General features: G+C 48.7%; 1 protein-coding gene across 1 annotated transcript in view; it reads left to right on the plus strand.

Annotated features, from left to right (window-relative positions):
• PRKCH (protein kinase C eta) overlaps positions 1–17533 on the plus strand; it is a 112556-nt gene that overhangs the window by 23782 nt on the left and 71241 nt on the right. The window contains exon 2 of the mRNA XM_032188539.1: positions 2939–3002. Within this exon, the coding sequence (XP_032044430.1) occupies positions 2939–3002 (64 nt within the window). The remainder of the gene's footprint in view (positions 1–2938; positions 3003–17533) is intronic.

Below are 17533 nucleotides of genomic sequence, written 5' to 3' on the forward strand. Positions count from 1 at the left end.
TGGGGCCCAGAGCTGGGTGCAGGGCTCCAGGTGGGGTCTCAGGAGAGCAGAGCAGAGGGGGACAATCCCCTCCCTTGCCCTGCTGCCCACGCTGCTGCTGGTGCAGCCCAGGACACGGGTGGCTTTCTGGGCTGCAGGCACACATTGCCAGCTCGTGTCAAGCTTCTCGTCCACCACCACCCCCAGGCCCTTCTCCTCAGGGCTACTGTCAATCCATTCTCTGCCCAGCTTGGGTTTGGGTTTGGGATTGCCCCAGCCCAGGTGCAGCACCTTGCACTTGGCCTTGTTGAACCTCATGAGGTTTTCACAGGCCCAGCTCTCAGGCCTGCCCAGGCCCCTCTGGATGGCAGCCCTGCCCACAGCTTGGTGTCACCAGCAAACATGCTGAGGGTGCATTTGATCCCACTGCCCATGTCACCAACAAAGATGTCCAAGGGATGAAGATGTTAAGCAGTTCAGTCAGTCCTGCATCCAGCAGGGAGCTGGTGTGCCAAAACACATCCTCCTTCTGCAGCACCTGGTGTGTTGGGGCTTCACTCCTCATTTTGGAGCCTTTCGGCTGTAATGTTTCATTAGATCCTGCCGACATGTGCCATGAGGAGGTCTGGGGTGTAGTTACATCCTCTTAATTGAGTGCTCTTAAATTGGACGTGAGCATGGCTGCTGAGTTGGAGTAGGGGATTTGAGTGGTCTTCAATCTCAAAGTCTGGAGGGGAGAGAGATTGCTTTATAAGCCTCCTGCTACTACTTGCACAATATTTTTTTCTTTCTGTTTTGCGAGACTCTGCTACCCTGGGCAGAGGGATCTCACCTGCAGGGAGGGAGAACGAGGTGTGTCACGGAGCTGGGACCAACTTTTGTCTGTGCCCTGGCAAATGAGGCTTCTGTTGCATCTCCTGGTCTCAGGCTGGCTGCTTGTATCTTGACAAACCTTGTTTTCAGGACAAAACAGAGTGCTCCTCATTGCACTGGAGACCTTATATTTCAAAAGAAGCGAGAAAAGATTCTCTTTGTGAATGTGAAAGCAGGAGTCTAACATAGCACTGTCCACAGAGGTTGGTAGAAAAACGATACACACTGAAGGATGATGTGGAAACTGATGTGAACAAGGATTGTGCCCTAAATCCTGAAATCTTGATAGTCCATAAATCAGTTTGGGGGACTGTATGTATATGCTATAAATACTATGTGTTTTGAGAGAATAATTTCTTTTCAAAGTTGCATGTCTCCCCAGTGAACTGAAATTTAGACAAAAATGGTGCATGGTATCACTAAAGTTGAAGTCTTGGGGGGAATGTTTTCCATATTAATGGAGACAGAGGGCTGTTAAAACACACCTGCTGTGAGCCAGTGCAATAGGCAGCCCCTGCAAACCCCAAATTAATCCTGAATCAAAGCTAAATATTTAATTCAGTTTTGTTTTGTTTTGTTTTCTGAGGGGTGTGTGTGTGTATATATTATTTTTCTTAGAGGGTGGAAAATACAGCATCCATACAATCAACATTATGATAGGATTTTCCCTACTTTCCATGATTTGCATCCCACTGATGGAGACATGTCACTTCTGCTCTGGAGCTGGAGTCACGTCAATAGGACGTCCTCTCTTCCTTTCTTTAAATGCATTCCTTCTGCTCATGCTAACAAATTCCCAACAGTTTGGAAACAACTTCTTGACTTCAGCAAGAAATCTGAGGCTGGGGAGCAGCACAGTGGTGGTGTGTGTAGTCTGCCCAGAGCATCTCCTCTTGGCTCTCTCCACAGTGTGCACACAAACCATAAAATAAAATGGCTTGGGTTGGAAGGGCCCTTACACATCACCCAGCTCCATCCCTCCTGCCATGGGCAGCGATGCCACCCACTAGATCAGGCTGCCCACGAAGGTGTGTTAAATGCACCTCCGTGAGGGAAGTCGGTGCTGTTGATGGGGAAGGCTTGCTTGTCTTTTTGTCTGACCAGGAAAAGGTGACTGCACAACAGCAGAAATGGTTTGAAACGCTGCTATTTAGTCATCCCTCCAGAGAGCTCTATTTTCAGAGTTCCCATTCCGCACGGCTTCTCAATACTCACGAGGTGTGAAGCTCCTAATTTTAGCCTTGCAATTTGGGGGTGTACGGAGGGGGTGCTTTTCTTTTCCCCCTTTAAGTGAGGTTTCTGTGTGACAGTTGACTCAAACTTCAGGGCTTCTCAGCTGTGACTTTGCTAAAATTTAGTTGGTGAAAAAAAAAGAGAAACAAGACCTTAATTAAAAATGTAACTGAAAACTGAAAAGCTGCTAACCTCAAAACAAACAACCACCACCAACAACCCCCCTCCTTTCGAGGACGGCATGACTGACACTGGGATTGAGTGTCTAATGTCTAAAATTTTATTCTGTATCTCTACCTCATTTAGATTAAATGACAGCAAGTCTTTAGGGAACAGCACTGACCATTTCCTGTTTTCTGTGGTTTAAGGTCAAAAGGTGATTTATATCAGAAACGGGAGTTTACCCCGGGACAGGTGGTATTTTGAGAGATTGAAACAATTTCAATGGGATAAGATAATAGGGAAGAAATAAGCATATAATGCACTAAACAGGTAGAAGTGAATCTTTTGAGACAATTCTGTGTGTTTAGTGTTATAACCGCTTCATTTATCTGACAAACTGGAACACTATTAACCAGTTTTTCTTATAAAATTCATTTTATTTTCATCGTTATTTCTTCTAGCAAGAAGAAGAGTGTTGAATGGAAGAGACTATTCAACACTCAAAGCTCCTTTAAAAAATAAGGAACTTGATTCCTCCTTTTTTCTTAAAAATACTGAACAATTTAAAGGATGGATGCTTAATTTATTGTAAAATTAAGGGCGTGCATGAGAGTACATTCAGCTTCATATGTTACCATATGTTGGTAGGATCTTTCAAAACAATCTCCTAACGTTGCCTTTACTTTTTCAGGTGGATTTGGAGCCAGAAGGTAAAGTGTTTGTCGTCATAACCCTTACCGGCAGCTTCACAGAAGGTAAGGGCCTTATTTTTGACTTGTTTTGGTTAACAGCTCACCTTTGGTGTGTGCTATTGCCATCAGTCACCAAGCAGTGTGCAAGTGAACACCTTTGCCCATGCAGGCTGCACGTTGTTGCACACCAAAGGCTTCTCAAGCGGCTGGCGAGTTCGGAAGGGCTGCTGCTAACCTCACGTGCTGCAGTCCATCTGGTCTGCTGTTGCTCTGATCTCAGGCCCAGGGAGTTGATTCCTGCTCAGCCTGCTTTATTTATCTGAAGTTGTCCCTCAAACGGATTGTTTTTGTCACTTGTACTTTTCACCTGCGTGCCTCTTGAAGGGCGAGATCAGGAGCGTGTAGAACATGTTTCAGACATCTGGATGGCTTTTGTTCCGTAATGATTCCCATCTACTTCACGTGCATTTCTGTTCCCAGAGTTCACTTTGCACAGGAAACTCGGAAAAATTTTTAGGGCAAAAGCTGCCCTGAAAAAGTATCCGGGCAGATACTTCTTCCCATAACCATCTTTTATAGCGTGATGGTTTTAATTTCCCTGCTGTTTGTTGAGATAGCAGTGAACTCTGGTGGAAGTGTGGATGTGAGCTGTGCTGGAGGAACCCAGGAAAGCTGGAACAGGGCTAAAAAAAAAAAAAAAAAAAGCTTATTTTCCTCAGACCTTTGTGGTTGTTACTTGTTTTAGCTGCAACCTGGAACTTTGGGGGATGTTTTCTGTACAGGAGCCAAGAATCACGGCAAGACCTGCTCCACTGCTCTTTACCTTCAGTCTCGGGGTGCTGGATTTCTAACGCTTTCTCTCATTCTACACAGGATCAGAGGGAGCACCAGGGCTGCTGCAGGGGCAGCTCACCCTGCTACCGCTCTGTCCTGGAGGCCAGGAGGGCTCAGGATGCAGCGGGTGCTGCAGGGGCTGCTGGTGGCTCACGTAGCTCACGCGTTGCGTTATCTGCCCAGGACAAAGCGTGTCAGAACCCCTGCCTTTTGTTTTTCAAACACAGGTTTGAAAGTAAGCTCGTGATTTGCTCTGACCCTTCTGGGGAGCTGCGTCTCTGCTGGTTCTGCAGCCTGCTGTGGTGGGCAGGGAGCTGACAAAGAGCTCAGCTCATCAGAGGTGGTGCATACCACAGGTGTGTGCTGCTCTTTGCAGGGCAGCTGCAGCCTTTTAAAGCGTTTGAGCCCAACGTGTGACCAGCTGAGCTGTACCTGAGTGCCAGGCAAGGGTTTGCAGAGAGATGGCGTGCTCTGAAGCAGCAGGGTTTTGCAGGTATCTCTGCATGCAGTCTGGGGCTGCTTGTACCCATAGGGACCACGAGCAGGGCGTAATGCTGCTTGCAGGAGGTGTGTTAGGGGAGAGCAGCAAGCCTGGCTTTGACCCCCTAAGGAAATGTATGGTCTGGGAGTGCTGGAGAAGACAGGGAGTAACATACCACTGTGCTGAACTTTTCCAAGTAAATATCAGGTGGCTTTGTGCCTCTGCCTCTCCCTGGGGCAGCACAGGTGCACAACTGCATTTTAGCTTCTGTGTTGCATGTCCACAAATGACCAACAGCAAGAAGGAGGAGAGACAGCTTTTTGAAGGGCATCTCAGGAGGCTGAAGGAGCTTTAGTCAGTGCTATTATCTCCTGTTTAGTGACCAGAGCTAGAGAAAGGAGAGAATAATGCCCAGAGGTGCTACAAGGACCTTTCCTTGGCTTGTTTTGGTGGCTTAGCAGAAGGAACCTCCAGGCTAATATGGTGTCTTAGATGCATCTAAATGGAGAGCTGTTCTTCAAGATGTGATGCAGTGGGGGAAACCATGGATGGGGGAGAGGGGCTGCTGGTTAGGGAGGAGTGGGGATGCTCCGTGCAGTCATGACTCAAGACAGCAGGCTGGGTGAGTAGCAGGTGTGTTGGTCTGGGGTTGAGCTGGTGGGGAATGGGCTCTTTGGCATCCCGTCTCCCAGTACAGCATTACAGCACGTGGTGGTGCTGCTGGTGGGAGCAGAGGCTGCTGGTGAGCAGCGTGTCGTTGATTTGTAGGGTGTGCTGATGTTCTTAGGCTATGATTGATGCAAGAAGTCAAATAGCAGCATTTTGTGTACAGTGAAAGCCACTGGCTTCTCGCTACAGCAACGATGCAGTCTGCTCTGCTTGTTTTCAGAGGATTAGGGAATAAGAGTGGAGGGGAGAACAGCCCCTTGGCAGGGCATTGCAGCAGGGCAGAGAAGAGCAGAGTTCAGTTTTCTGTTGAAACTCACTTTCTGTGTAAATCTGGGCCGCCCACAAAGTATTGCTTCAACTTTCAGTTCTTTATCTGTCAAAGAACGCACATTTTTTCCATCTACATATGGACGCTGGGGTCTGGTGAGCACCCTTGTGGCACACAATGCAGGCAGATCATTTACCATTTCTCCTCTGAGGGACGCTCCCTACAGCTGTGCTTTGGCAGGGGACTGTAGGGGATGTGCGAATGGCTTTTTGGAGTTAATTTAGGAAGAGCAAATTTGGAAAGATCCCTGGTTTGTCACCAGGGATCAGGGAGGATACAAAGGTGTGCTAGGAGGAGCTGACTCTTCTTGGAAGACTGGAGGCTCCTAGACAGCAATAGGGGTGAGAAGACGTTAGAAATAGTGTTAATTGTCTAAGTTTTGTTGCTACTGGGATCGCAAAGGTGAGAGATGGAGAACTTGGATGTCAGTACTGCTTCTGCTTTCAGAGGAAAACGGGCAATGTTGGAAATAGTTCACTTCTCTTTCCTCTGTAGTAACTGGAAGAGCAGGAAGACGAGGGGGCTCTCGGGGCCTTTCTTGACTGGTCAGTCCCATGGGGTGGTCACATTTAGGGTTTCCAAGAGCAGATGTAATCCAGGGCAAGTCTAAGTGCAGGTACTGTACTGTGCTCCTTCCAAGTTGGGAAGTTGAGGCATCAGTCAGGGAAGGGTTTCTTAAAACCATTGAGATATTTTTTATAATACCGTGTTTTATTTTATTGTTTTTTATTGTTTCCTGTTCCTTTTTTTTTTTTTCCCCAGAAATGTGGAGATAGACGTTTATTGGAAATTTAATTTTTGGAAAGCAGCCTGTCAATCACTCACAACTTGAAAGCCCAAAAGGCAGCTTCCCACTTGTTTGCCCCAGTCGAGAGGACAACTGCTACCACGTCCTCACTGCTGGTTATGGCCAGCTTGGCAGGGACCACGTGAAGGCTGCCTATGTCTGTCTATACGTACACATAAAACCATACTGCCTACATTAGGAGTTTGCATTAGACTCCATCAAGGTAACACATAGACACAGGGAGTTTCAGTCAAGGTGGTGTTTTAGGACTTCTGTTCATTTTCTTGTGACTCAAGCATGGTGTAATTCTGGTGCCTTTCCTGCTTTGAAATGTAGCCTTCAGCTGCAACATGGTGTTGAAGGAAAAAAAAAAAGTCAGCTAAAGTAAAAAGAAGGATGTGCCAGTGTCAGTAGATCCACTTTTTGAGCCATCCGTGTGCTTCCACAGCATCTTCTTCTGACTTCTTTCAATAGACAGTGGTGGAGAAAGGAGAAAAAAAAACATAATGGGGTTAGTGGGAACTGTGGGGAGAATCTAACTTTGAGAAAGCCTCTGAAAGCTCTCGCTGAGCAAAGGTAGAGGGAGGGTCAGTGCCTGTTGCCGGTGTTCACACCAACTGGCCAACGTGTGAATCGTTTGAGAGGTGTTTCCTTGCCGAGCTAATTGTTTGTCTACAGAAATGACCAAGTTCACTGAACCTCAGCCACTATTACGTGATTCTGGTAAAGCGAAAGACCAAAAAAGTAACTAAAGAGAGGGACAGAGAGGAGGGGAGGGAGGAAGAAAGAAGTCCCAAACGTTAGGTACACCTGAGACTCAATTATTTCGCTGTCCTAGAAAACGTACCCAAAATAGACAGTCCCAGTGGTGCTGGCAGCTTGTACTTTCTGGCTTTGGGAGTGGTTGTTTTCTGTTTGATGAAAAGTTCTTTTGACCAAAAATATAATTTGGTTCTGCCTTATCCGCTGTGAGAACAGAGGAAGAGGACGGCGCTTCTGTGGCCGAAAGAAGTGTTGACGTGCTGTGAAGACGAGTGCAGTGCAGAAAATACACAGTTGGTAACAGATCAGTCCTTTGTAAATTCCTCCATGCCCATCTGTCACTGCCTCCTGAGGTGTTTTGGCATGGCCAGAAGCAGCAGAGCTGTGTTTGGGAGCCCGTTTGTAGGATTTCCACGTGTCCAGCTGGGCCTGGCTTGTGGTAAGGGTCCCCCAGGGGAGGCAGGGATGAGGCTATCTGCCTTCCTTTACTTATTTTAAATCCAGCACTGGGTTGGTGGCTTTCTTTTAGTGCTGATGTTCCTACTTCATCCTCAGACCTTTCTTCTCACAGGGATAGCAATGAGACAGGAGCTTCTGCAGCAACTTGAAATCCCCCCAAAATTTTAAATGTTACGTTTCCCTTGGAGCCTCTTGCTTCCTCTAAGGGAAACTCCTGTGAACATGGCTCTTCTGCCCATCGGTGGTACCCTGCTGTTCTGAGCCAGGGAAATACGCCTGTTCCAGCTGGTAAAAATAGAGCTCATTTTTCAGGAGGAGAAAGGAGCAAAGCGAGGGAGGCCTAGTGAAATTACCCCTGCCCACCTTTATTTTCCATACTACGTGTATGCGTTGCTGTGCTAAGCCATATCCGATTATCTTAACCCCCCTCATTTGGATGATATTTCCTGTGCAAACTGAGGATGGAAATCTCCTGACCTCGGGAGCAGATTTACCTCTCAGAGGCACGACCGTGGTCCCGCTGGCGGTGTGTGAGGGGCCCTGGCACTGCTCTCCTCTGCCCCTCATCTCCTTAACAGGCCCGAGACCCTTTCTCTTTTGAAAGTAAATAAAGTGGCTTCTGCTAGAGATGCCTTTGCTGTGAATTTGCTATGTCTATGAACATGAGGTGTGTTTTCAGCAGGGGATGGGAGCGGGGAGCAGCGGGACCAAGCAGTGCTGCAGTGAGGCCGTCTGGCCCTGCCGCAGCCCTGAGGACCGCAGCTCTTGAGGAGTCTCTTCAGGAGCCTCAGCACTCCTGGAAGGCACCTGGAAGCACCCTGCCATGAAGACAAAGTTGTCGGGAGGCAGCTCCGTGCCTCCAGCACTGTGTGGCTGAGGTCTGTGGCACAAATCTTTGGGGTCAGGATGGGCACCACAAGGCCCATGCCGTGTACCTGCAGGACGATGTGAGCCTCACTCCCTTCCAGCACTGGAGCCTCCCAGCAGCTTCTTTGCCTGCACCACTGCCCTGCCTGGGGTTTGCCACCTTTCTTACTTATTTGCTATTTTTAATTTTGAGCAAAGCTAATGAAAGTAATACAAAGTAATGATTTGACTGAATTAATGAATGAAGCAAACTCCGTAGAAAATGAAGTGCTTCTATTTCAGTGCTTTGAACTCTTGTAATTTGCCTTTTTTTTTTTTTTTTTTTTTTTCTGACATTGCCACTCAAAGTGATAATTCTGGCTTGAGGTTCGGTTTTAATTTCAGTGTTGTGAGGTAAGTGATGGTTGTGTGTTTTTTTTTTTTCTTTCTTTCTTTCAGCGTCAGGAAAGACAAGGAAAAATTTGAGTTCTGGGCAAGAAATAGAACAAAGAGAATATTGAAAAGCTAAGCGGTGGAGCAGATATAGCACCCCTTGCTAAATATTTAACGTAGGTAGGCTTTGCAGCAGCAAGGAAGCCTGAACCTGCCTCTGAAGCAGGAAACGTTTCTTCAGCTTGCAGCTGTCACGTGGCGCGTTTGGGATGGTTTGTTCTCAAGCACCAGCTTTGTCTTCTGCTGTTGTTTTTCTTAGAACGCATTGTTGTGTTTTGTGTTTTTTTTTTTCTAATGTGAAATGGTTTTTGTCTTAAGAAATAGCATTTCCTCAGACAGGCACCAGCGAAGACCTGCAGCCCCAAAGTTTTAAGTGGGTACAGCCTTTGTGCTAAAAAGGGCTGCGCTGCGTGCGGCTTCTCAGCCCCACCAAAGCTCCGTGGCAGACACATTATTAGTTTCTTGCACAAGGCGGAGAAAAAAAGATGTTTACTGGTCCTCAGTGACCTGCGGTAATAACTGTTTTCAGCCTGTTTTTTAAAGGCAGGGGAGTAATTATTTGAAACTGGGAACCAAGAATGAAAAAATGTCTTGTTCTCAGCTGCTGGCCAGTTGGGCAACTCTTCTGTTTTGGGTTACTAGCCCGAGCCAGGCAGTTTTCAGGCATGTATTGGACGCTGCCCAGAGATCCTCCTGATCTGAGCAGGAAATATCAGTGCGGGACAGGGTAAAAATTTGTTTTGCTGCTTTAGGTGCACAGCCTGAGAACAAGGAGGTCTTTAATGATGAGCCCAAAGTCTTATGTAGGACAGAGCAGCTGGGGAAGTGTTTTTCTATACTCCTGTATTTTTTTTCCCCTGATGCCTGATTGCTTTACACTGGTCACAAATGTGCGTGCTACAGGCAAGGGATTTCCAGGTGCAGCCTGTGTTGGGTCAGCTCTACTCTTTGAGAAGGGAATAGGTGAGAGCAATGTTGAGTCCCTTGGGGGAAAAATCCCCCCAAAGTGCACCCTTGAGAAGAGTGTGTCCTTATGGAGACCAGGAGCATCACCAAAGATGCTCTGAGCTCCCGAATCAGCCAGGCCAGCAGGAGTGAGAGTGGCTCCGTCAGTGTCACTAAGCCTCCACGAGCTAAGCACAAGGATGTAAAAAATTTTCAGCAGCTCTGAAGATCCAAGGAGAGAATTTCAAAGTCAGAACAAGCACAAAGGACAACTTGGAGATCCTTTTGGCAGGGAAGTGCCTTTGGGTGATGCGAGAAACATCGTTTGGGTTATGAAATGCCGGGAGCAGAAGGGGCTGGAACACATCTTCTGTAGGACAGCCTTGTGTTTGTGCTGTTCAGACTTACACTGGCTTGAGGAGCCACTGTGAGGCAGCCCAGCCTTGAAAGATAGATAATGTGGGTAAGCTTGAGGGTACTGAAAAGTTATTACTGTTAATGGTGGAAGGATGGTCTGAACATTTTAATTTTTTTTTTAAAGGAAATTGAAGTTTTAAAATTTTGCACAGTGAATTTCAAATATAAGTAATGCAGGGAGAACCTGATTTATTTATTTTTTTTTGTACCCTGGCATTCTTACACCTCACAAATGACTCTCTTCCGTTAAAATTTTTTATTTTTGCCTTTGCTCAGTGTTATGGAGGGGGCTCTAACACAGAGCCGGGAGGTGGACAGCCCCCAGCCCGTTGTGCAGTCACCAGACCACCTTTATTTCCTGGGAGATGACTGATTTGAGCTCCACGGGTAGAGCAGTAAATGTAAAGCTGAGGGATTCTTGTAGTAATTCATGGCTTGCCGAGATCTGCCAACTGTGTAGATATCCAGACACCACAGAAATACAACAAACAGCAATATTAGGGTTAACTTTACTTCCAGTGGGCTGTGTTTTGTCTAGGCTCTGCAAACCTAAATATAAATATGCAAGCTTGCAATCTGCTGTGGGATTTCAGTGTTCCTGGCCGTAATGAGGAACAGAGATTTTATTTTGTTGTGATTCCTGGAAGAAGTGACGGTGGTTCCCAGAGGAGCTGCATCTATCTGCTTGGCCTTGGAGGACAGCGCTGTGCCGGAGCGGGTGTTTGTGCTGCAGCACGGCGGAGTGGCAAACGTGGGCTGGAAGGAGCAGGGCACGAAGCTGCTGGAGGCTGGGACCCCGATCCTGCGGCCAGGGATGACGACAGCAGCCCTGCCCTGGCTGCTCCCTGCCTGGTGATCATCCTCTGCTGACGGGGGCACCTGGATCACAGCCTGCACCAGGATGGAGGTGGGGTGTTGGAGGACATCAGCACACCTTCTGGCTGTGCTCGCCTTCCCCTAAGCCACAATTCTTGAGGTACCCGACTGATCAAATAGGTGAATGGCTTACCAGAAGCTCGAGGACTTTACATAGCATCACCCTGTAAACCTGCAGCAGAAAAAAAAAAGCTATACAGTTTGCTGTTGTTGTTTTTCTTAGGTTTTGTTTTGTTCTAACCTCACCTCCACCAACTATTAAATCGGGCACCGTACCATTTAATATCCAGGCCTGACGACTCTGGGTTTTGGAGGAGACTGCTCGTTTGGGTGGTGCCACAACAGGCGAGGGTTTTCCTCGTGTCTGGCAGCCCTGCCCGTAAGGAGCCCAGAAGCCTCTGGCATCTGGGGCAGCGTTGGACTTGGTGTGTGAGCAGATCCACTGGGACTGTCGGCATTACAGGATGTGTGGTAACAAAATCCCAGTGGTTCACAGTGCTTAATTACCTGAGTTTACCTGGAAGGTGTTCATCGGTCGTTAGTGCTTGCAGGGGGCAAGGTATGGCCACCGTTCACTCTGACCCTACTGATATGAGGAGGACTGACAGCACCAATCTGCTGCTGCTTGTAGATGTCGCGGCAGTGAATTCCTGCACTCTGTGGGGCTGGGATGATGCAAAGCCTTGGGAAATTTCCCCACAATCCTAAGAAAGCCTTTGGGGAGGGAAATAAAGGGTCTGGGCTGAGCTGATCAGTGCCAGACAAGGTAGAAAGAAGTACAGGGACATCTGCCACCTACATGCAACCGTAAATGTGCCCACAATTTATTTATTATTTTTTTTTCTTATTTAAACCTTGCCTTTCCCATCCTATCTACCCTTTAATTTGCTTTCCAAGGTGAGATAGCAACCTTTCTGGGAGAGCTGCTGGCAGCCAAGCAGAACAGGGTCTTCAGCCTTCGGTAAGCTGCAGTTAAGCAGAGCTCGTCTTCTAGTGGCGCTTTCAGAGGTGGATCCTAATGCTCACAATTTATACGCCCCTGTTTTGGGCTGTTCCTGAGTGTTCCCAGCTTGACATGCTGTCTGATGGGGTTTAGTGCCAGCTGTTTTATGTTTGTTTTCTGGAATGCTTCAGCCGAAATGATTCAGTTGTTTTGCAGAAAGAGATGATGGATCAAAATACGGCTTTGAACAAAAAGATCCCGGTGTCGTTCTGCCAGGGTGACCTCAGGCTTGGCAGAGGAGAGGGTGGGAGGGATGAGAGCCTCCGTAGCCGCCATCTGCCTTCTGCTGCCTTTGGGAAAACGTACCTGGGAGGAAGGACAGAGGGAAATACAAAGAGAGGTGGAAGGAAAAAGGAGACTGGGCTGGGGGGAGATGATGGTGGAGGTGGCCAGAAGCTGCAGGGAACAAAGAGCCTCAAGAAGCTTGGAGAGAGGGTAGGGGAGAATAAGGACACGTGTGCTAGAGGAGCTGGGGGGACAGTAGAAGAACAAGTTTTTATTCCAGAATCTCAGCTCTTTTCTCCCTTCAAGGTGTGAAACTTGTAGAGCCAGCACGTCCCTCTGTCACCAGAGCTGGATCTGCTGCACAGATCCAGCCCTTTCCTCTGTTTCTCACTTTGTTCCAGGGAGTGAGGACAGTGCTGTGTGCATGGGACCAGCCCTGCTGGTGAGCTAGGGGAAGGCTGCCACAGTTCCCGTGGCTGTAACTTGTTTTCAGCGATGCTTTTCTTTATTTCGAAAATCATCTTAAAAAGAAAAACCTTTTAATTTGAGGGATGTCACTGAAGTGACAAAATCAAACTCTCAAACGTCAGGAAATGCTGAAATTTGTGCCTGACACCTGGCCTTGCTATATGTTGGTGATGCAGCCCCTGATAGCAGTCACACTGCAGAGCAGCCAAAGGCAGAGGAAGACGTCTCACCTCCAGCCTGCACAGCCCCGAGCACGTCAGGGATGGGTGAAGAATCTGAAAGGAAAGCACGGCGCTGCTGTACGGGGGAAGAACTGCTTAACGCAGTGCAAGGACACTGTTGGGAGCATCAAGCCGTAGTCTGACTTTCATCTCCTGCCATTTGAGCCTAACCAAATTCCCTCCCCGTGTGTTCCTGCTCCGTGAGGCGCTGGCAAGGAGATGAAAGGAGCTGCGGGCTTAGGTGTCTATCACAAGCTGGTGGAGAAAGTGGCTTCCTTCCCGCTCAGCCACCTCTGCGTCTTCATTAGTCGAGGCGGGTGAGATGGGAGAGCCCTCAGGGAGGCAGAGCACGTCCTCGGCGCTGCTGCTCTTACACCTCGTGGAAGGGGCCGACCGTTTGTGGGAATGAAATGGGTTTGGTGGCTCTGGTGGCTGTTGGAGAGCTGGAGGAACCTGCAGGGCCCCTTCCCTCGGCGCAGAGATCCCGAGCCAAGGCAAGCAACGCCCTGCCCATGTGGCACCCAGCGCTTTCCAAGCTGTGGCCGCGTGGATTTGGGACATCTGCTTTTGAAATCTCGGAGATGTATCTCCGAAACGGAGAAATATGGATCGCGGTGTGAAAAACCCTGTCGGGGGAGAGACGGGGCGGTGGGAGCGGTCACGTCTGGCTGCGTTAGCCGGGCGGGAGGCTGTCTGGGGCAGATGTCTTTTCCAAACACTCCTCCTGGCCCACGGCCCTACAGGAAATCCCTCTGGGGAACGATGATAATCCACCAGCCCTGGGACAGGTGCAGTGTGTGGGGCAGAGCAGAAATGCTCCATGCCACCTGCAGGAGGGCTTTTGGACCGGCTGCGAAGGGAAGCCAAACCTATCGCCGGGCTGAGCACTTGCAGACAGATGATTTCCTCGCCGCGTTTTCGAGGTGGGACTGTCTTGACGAGAAGAGGCGCTGCCTTTTGGCAAGCCTCCTCACGGCAGCAATAAGCTTGGAGCACGGGAGGCTGAATTTATTTATTTTCTGACAAACGCCTTGCTGCGGCGGCGTTTCGCTCAGCCCGTGGTGTGTGGGAACCTGCGTGGGAGAGCGACATGGTAAACAACCTGCTTTTTAAGGCTGTTGCAATTAGGGAACTGATTAGCAAGCTGCCACATGGAAATCTCGAGAGTACCAGGGATCGGCTGTGCAATCAGGGCTGAGTGTGCGGCCGGGCCGCTCGGGCTGGCTCGGTGTGATTTGGGTGACCAGGCGGCCAGGAGCTGCTGCTGGTGACTCAGGTGCTGGGCATCCCTCCGAGGGAGCACCGAGCAAACACCCAGCAAAGACCTGGAAAAGGCTGAGGCACCGGTGAGCTCTGCTGCACGGCCCCAAGAGCAGAAAAAGGGGAGTGTTGAAGCCACTTGTCCAACTTAGTTAGCTTAACTTTCCCAATTAATTTCTTCCTGTCTAGGTTCCAGTTGTGCTGTTGGTTACAATTTGCTTTCCCACCGCAAGATGCGGTGCCCCAAGTAAGGAAACTTGAGGTTTGATCCCAGGGACGGCTGCAGTGTGCTGTAACGTGGCTGCAATTTGTCGAATTGCTGCAAGACCTCGGGTCCTGCTGGCTGCAAGCTGCTTGGTATTCCCATTTCAACAGGCTTTCTTTATGCTTTTTGTCTCATGTTACATAAAGAATATCTTTCTGGTGGTGCCCCTTCTCCGAGACAGATGTTGAGCCTGTATCTCTCTGGAAAAGCTGCGTTGCTTAAACATAAAGGCAGGGCTTCTAAGCAAATGGATTTGAGCGTGAAACCTTGTGCAGCCACGCTGGTTTTAATGCTCTTGGCTGATTTTGATCCCGAAGCTGGCCACGCAGCCCAGAAGAAGGGTGTCCCTGGAGCATCTGCTTAAAAATAGCACGAAGCTGCATCTGGTTAAAAATAGCTGCCACTTGGAAACTCGTGCTTTCCTGGGGAGGTAAGGCCTCCTCGCCGCGTGTTGTAACACCGACGGCGGAGCTACCGACGAGCATGAGCTGCTGGCTCTTACAACACACATGAGCCCCGAGGCATCGGGATCAGGGGAAAGTTCAGGATCTCCCTGCTGGTTTGCCCAGCGTGCCAATTATGTGTTTCTCAAGGATTTTGCACAGGTGCTGCTAACTTTGCCCTATTAATGCTGTCTCTCCATCAGTACTGCTTGTACCCTTCAGCCGGCGCAGCGTAGCTTGAAATCTTCTAAAACTTACGGTACGGAGGGCTTCTGGGGCACGGATTAATCATGGGAAAGATCAAAGTTGCTTTGTTAGTTTTATTTTCCTGTTTTTAATGAATAATACATTTAAATGGTTTCCTTTCCCAATAAATCACATCTCAACATTTTTCTCTTCGGTTTAATAGGTGGGAAGGACTAACAGGAGGTTTTACAATGGAAATTCACTTGCCTAAGCAGAAGGAAATAATAATGAGTATAATTGGCAAGGGGAGGAGAGAGAGGAATCGGTTCGTTAAGTCTTCAACGAGCGATGCAGGAAGAAGTACAAGGCAGTATTATTATTTGTACATCTTCAAGCAAGAAGGAGGATTTTCCCCATCATATGGTAAAACCAGGACTCCAGGCAGATGTGCGGCTCTGTCCCAGCTGAGGAAGGGATGCGGTTATTACAGTTGTGTGGGTCAGCTTCAGGTTTTGTTGTTGCCTGCTCCTAGCCCAGATCAGCGTGACAGGACTGGGTTCCACTTGCACATGGAGTGAGGCCGGCAGGGCCGAGGGGCTGGGGAGGGGAAAGCATCGTGAGCAGGCAGCACGGGGCTGGGGCTGGGGCCGGGTGTCTTCGCCCAGCCCGGCTGCAGCTGGAAGATCACGTTCAGCTGCAGCCGGAGGGAAGCTCCCGTCTGTCATCTCGCTGGATGTGACCTGACTAATTTATCCTGCTTTTACACACCGCATGGGTATCGTGTGCCTCCTGCTGGGTACAGCACAGATATTAGTGGGCCTTCCAGTTACAGGGCCTGTCTGGGGCTCCAGAGGGCTCCGTTCAGCGCTCCAGGTATCTGCTGTTTGTCAAGTCCCTCCTCCGATTTAAAATTAAAAACCTTTTCCCCTGGCATCTCCTCCTTGTGCATGTTGAGGCAGTTCTTAGCTGTTATCACCCCAGCCTGGTATCTCTTTCAAACAAATATCATGAGGTTACCATCTCCAAACTAACGCAGAAACTTGTAGAGGCAGAAAGACAAACTGAGCATAAGAAAAACGTTTCTTGCTGTTGGCAGAGAAACACGTAGGTGAAAAATGGAGCTGTCCTTTTCCTTCTCTCACTGTGGTGTGGCTGTAAGGAGAAGGAAGAGGGAAGCACAGGGAAGTGGCTTTCCCATCAAACACATCCTCCTTGGCAGCCGGCATCTCTTCTGTGGCCTGGGCAGCACAAACCAGCTGGCATGTGATGATTTCCATTTCAGAACCTGGTCTTTTGTGGCATGGGGTTGTTCATGTTCAGGGAAATCTTTCATTATTCTCCACATCCCGTTTCCTCTTCATTACTTGCTACAGAAATGAAGGAAAAAGCCTTACCATCATGTTTTGCAGCCCTGTACAACATGCTGCGGTGCCTTGCTTCCTAACTGTCAACATCCACAAGCAGACTTCTAAATAGATTTAAAAAAATCACACAATTTATAAGAGCAGATATGGAAAAATCAGATTTTTGAATTGCTCTGCGTGTGTCTGAAAAGCTGTGTGGCAATCATGATTAAAACTATGCAAAATAACCTCTGTAGTATTCGTAGCTGGTCTGTAGACTCCAAGTGGCAGCAGAATACGCCCTTGCTGGTTGCTTTAAGTTTCTCAAGCTGCATTCATCCTCCTCTCTCACTTTCTCACAGGACTTATGCAAACAGATATAAAGCAGCTCTTCCTTCTTGAGCCTTAGCACTAGGCTCTGCCTTGCACTTCTCAGCCCTCTTCTCTCCTGTGCCTTTGGATGGCCCCTTGACAGCTATGTGCTGGGCTCTCCAGCTCCTCCAAGCTCGCCTTGGCCCTGGCACTGCTACATCCATGTGCTAGAGACTGTGAAGCAAATTAAACTTCTCCAGAAGGTCCTGGTGCTAGCTTGAGACGTGTCTGCTCAGCATCGTGATCTCTTCCTCACCTCCTGTTGCTGCCAGAGCTTTGGCGTCACGGTGTGATTCCAGAAATAAGCTTGTGATGGGATTTATGGCAGTAGCTGAACGCCATCATGTTCACTAGTGCTGTTGCTTGAACTTTATTGATCTTGTTCTCACTGCTGCTGCGCTCCAAAATCATTATTCAGCCTCGATATTCAGATGCTGCTGATCACTTAGCGCTGAGGGTGAGAGCTGAGATGGGTTTATGTCTTAAACCGGGCAGAAAAACAAGAAAGGGGGTCTGCCCTACTTCAGCATGTGGACGAGAACCAAAGGCCTTGCCTTGGGTGTGTAATTCTGTGTGACCTGATGCTCTGTCTGGGGTAACGATGATCGCATGTGCTGTGCCTCTCTGAGACTGCTGAGAACACCGCTTCGTACTCACAAGTGGGAAAACTCCTGGTTTTTGAAGTCAGAGCAAATTGCTCTATTATTGCTTCATGTTCTTTCAGACAATATTGACTGGTTGACATCTCAAAAGATGAACTGCCCGTTAAAATGGCCTTTCTGTCAAGTGCTGGTAGAAGACACCCCAGCCCCACCAGCACAAGCTGGTTCTTTCTCTGGTCTTCGTACCAAACTTCTGCTTTTAGAAGGAAAACAGCAGCTGGCTCAAACACGAGCCTCAGCCTCTGTTTGATGTGCCACATGTCTGCCTTGCTGTAAGCCTCTGCTGGGA

Source organism: Aythya fuligula, chromosome 5 (assembly GCF_009819795.1).
Source record: "Aythya fuligula isolate bAytFul2 chromosome 5, bAytFul2.pri, whole genome shotgun sequence".
Lineage (NCBI taxonomy): Eukaryota > Metazoa > Chordata > Aves > Anseriformes > Anatidae > Aythya > Aythya fuligula.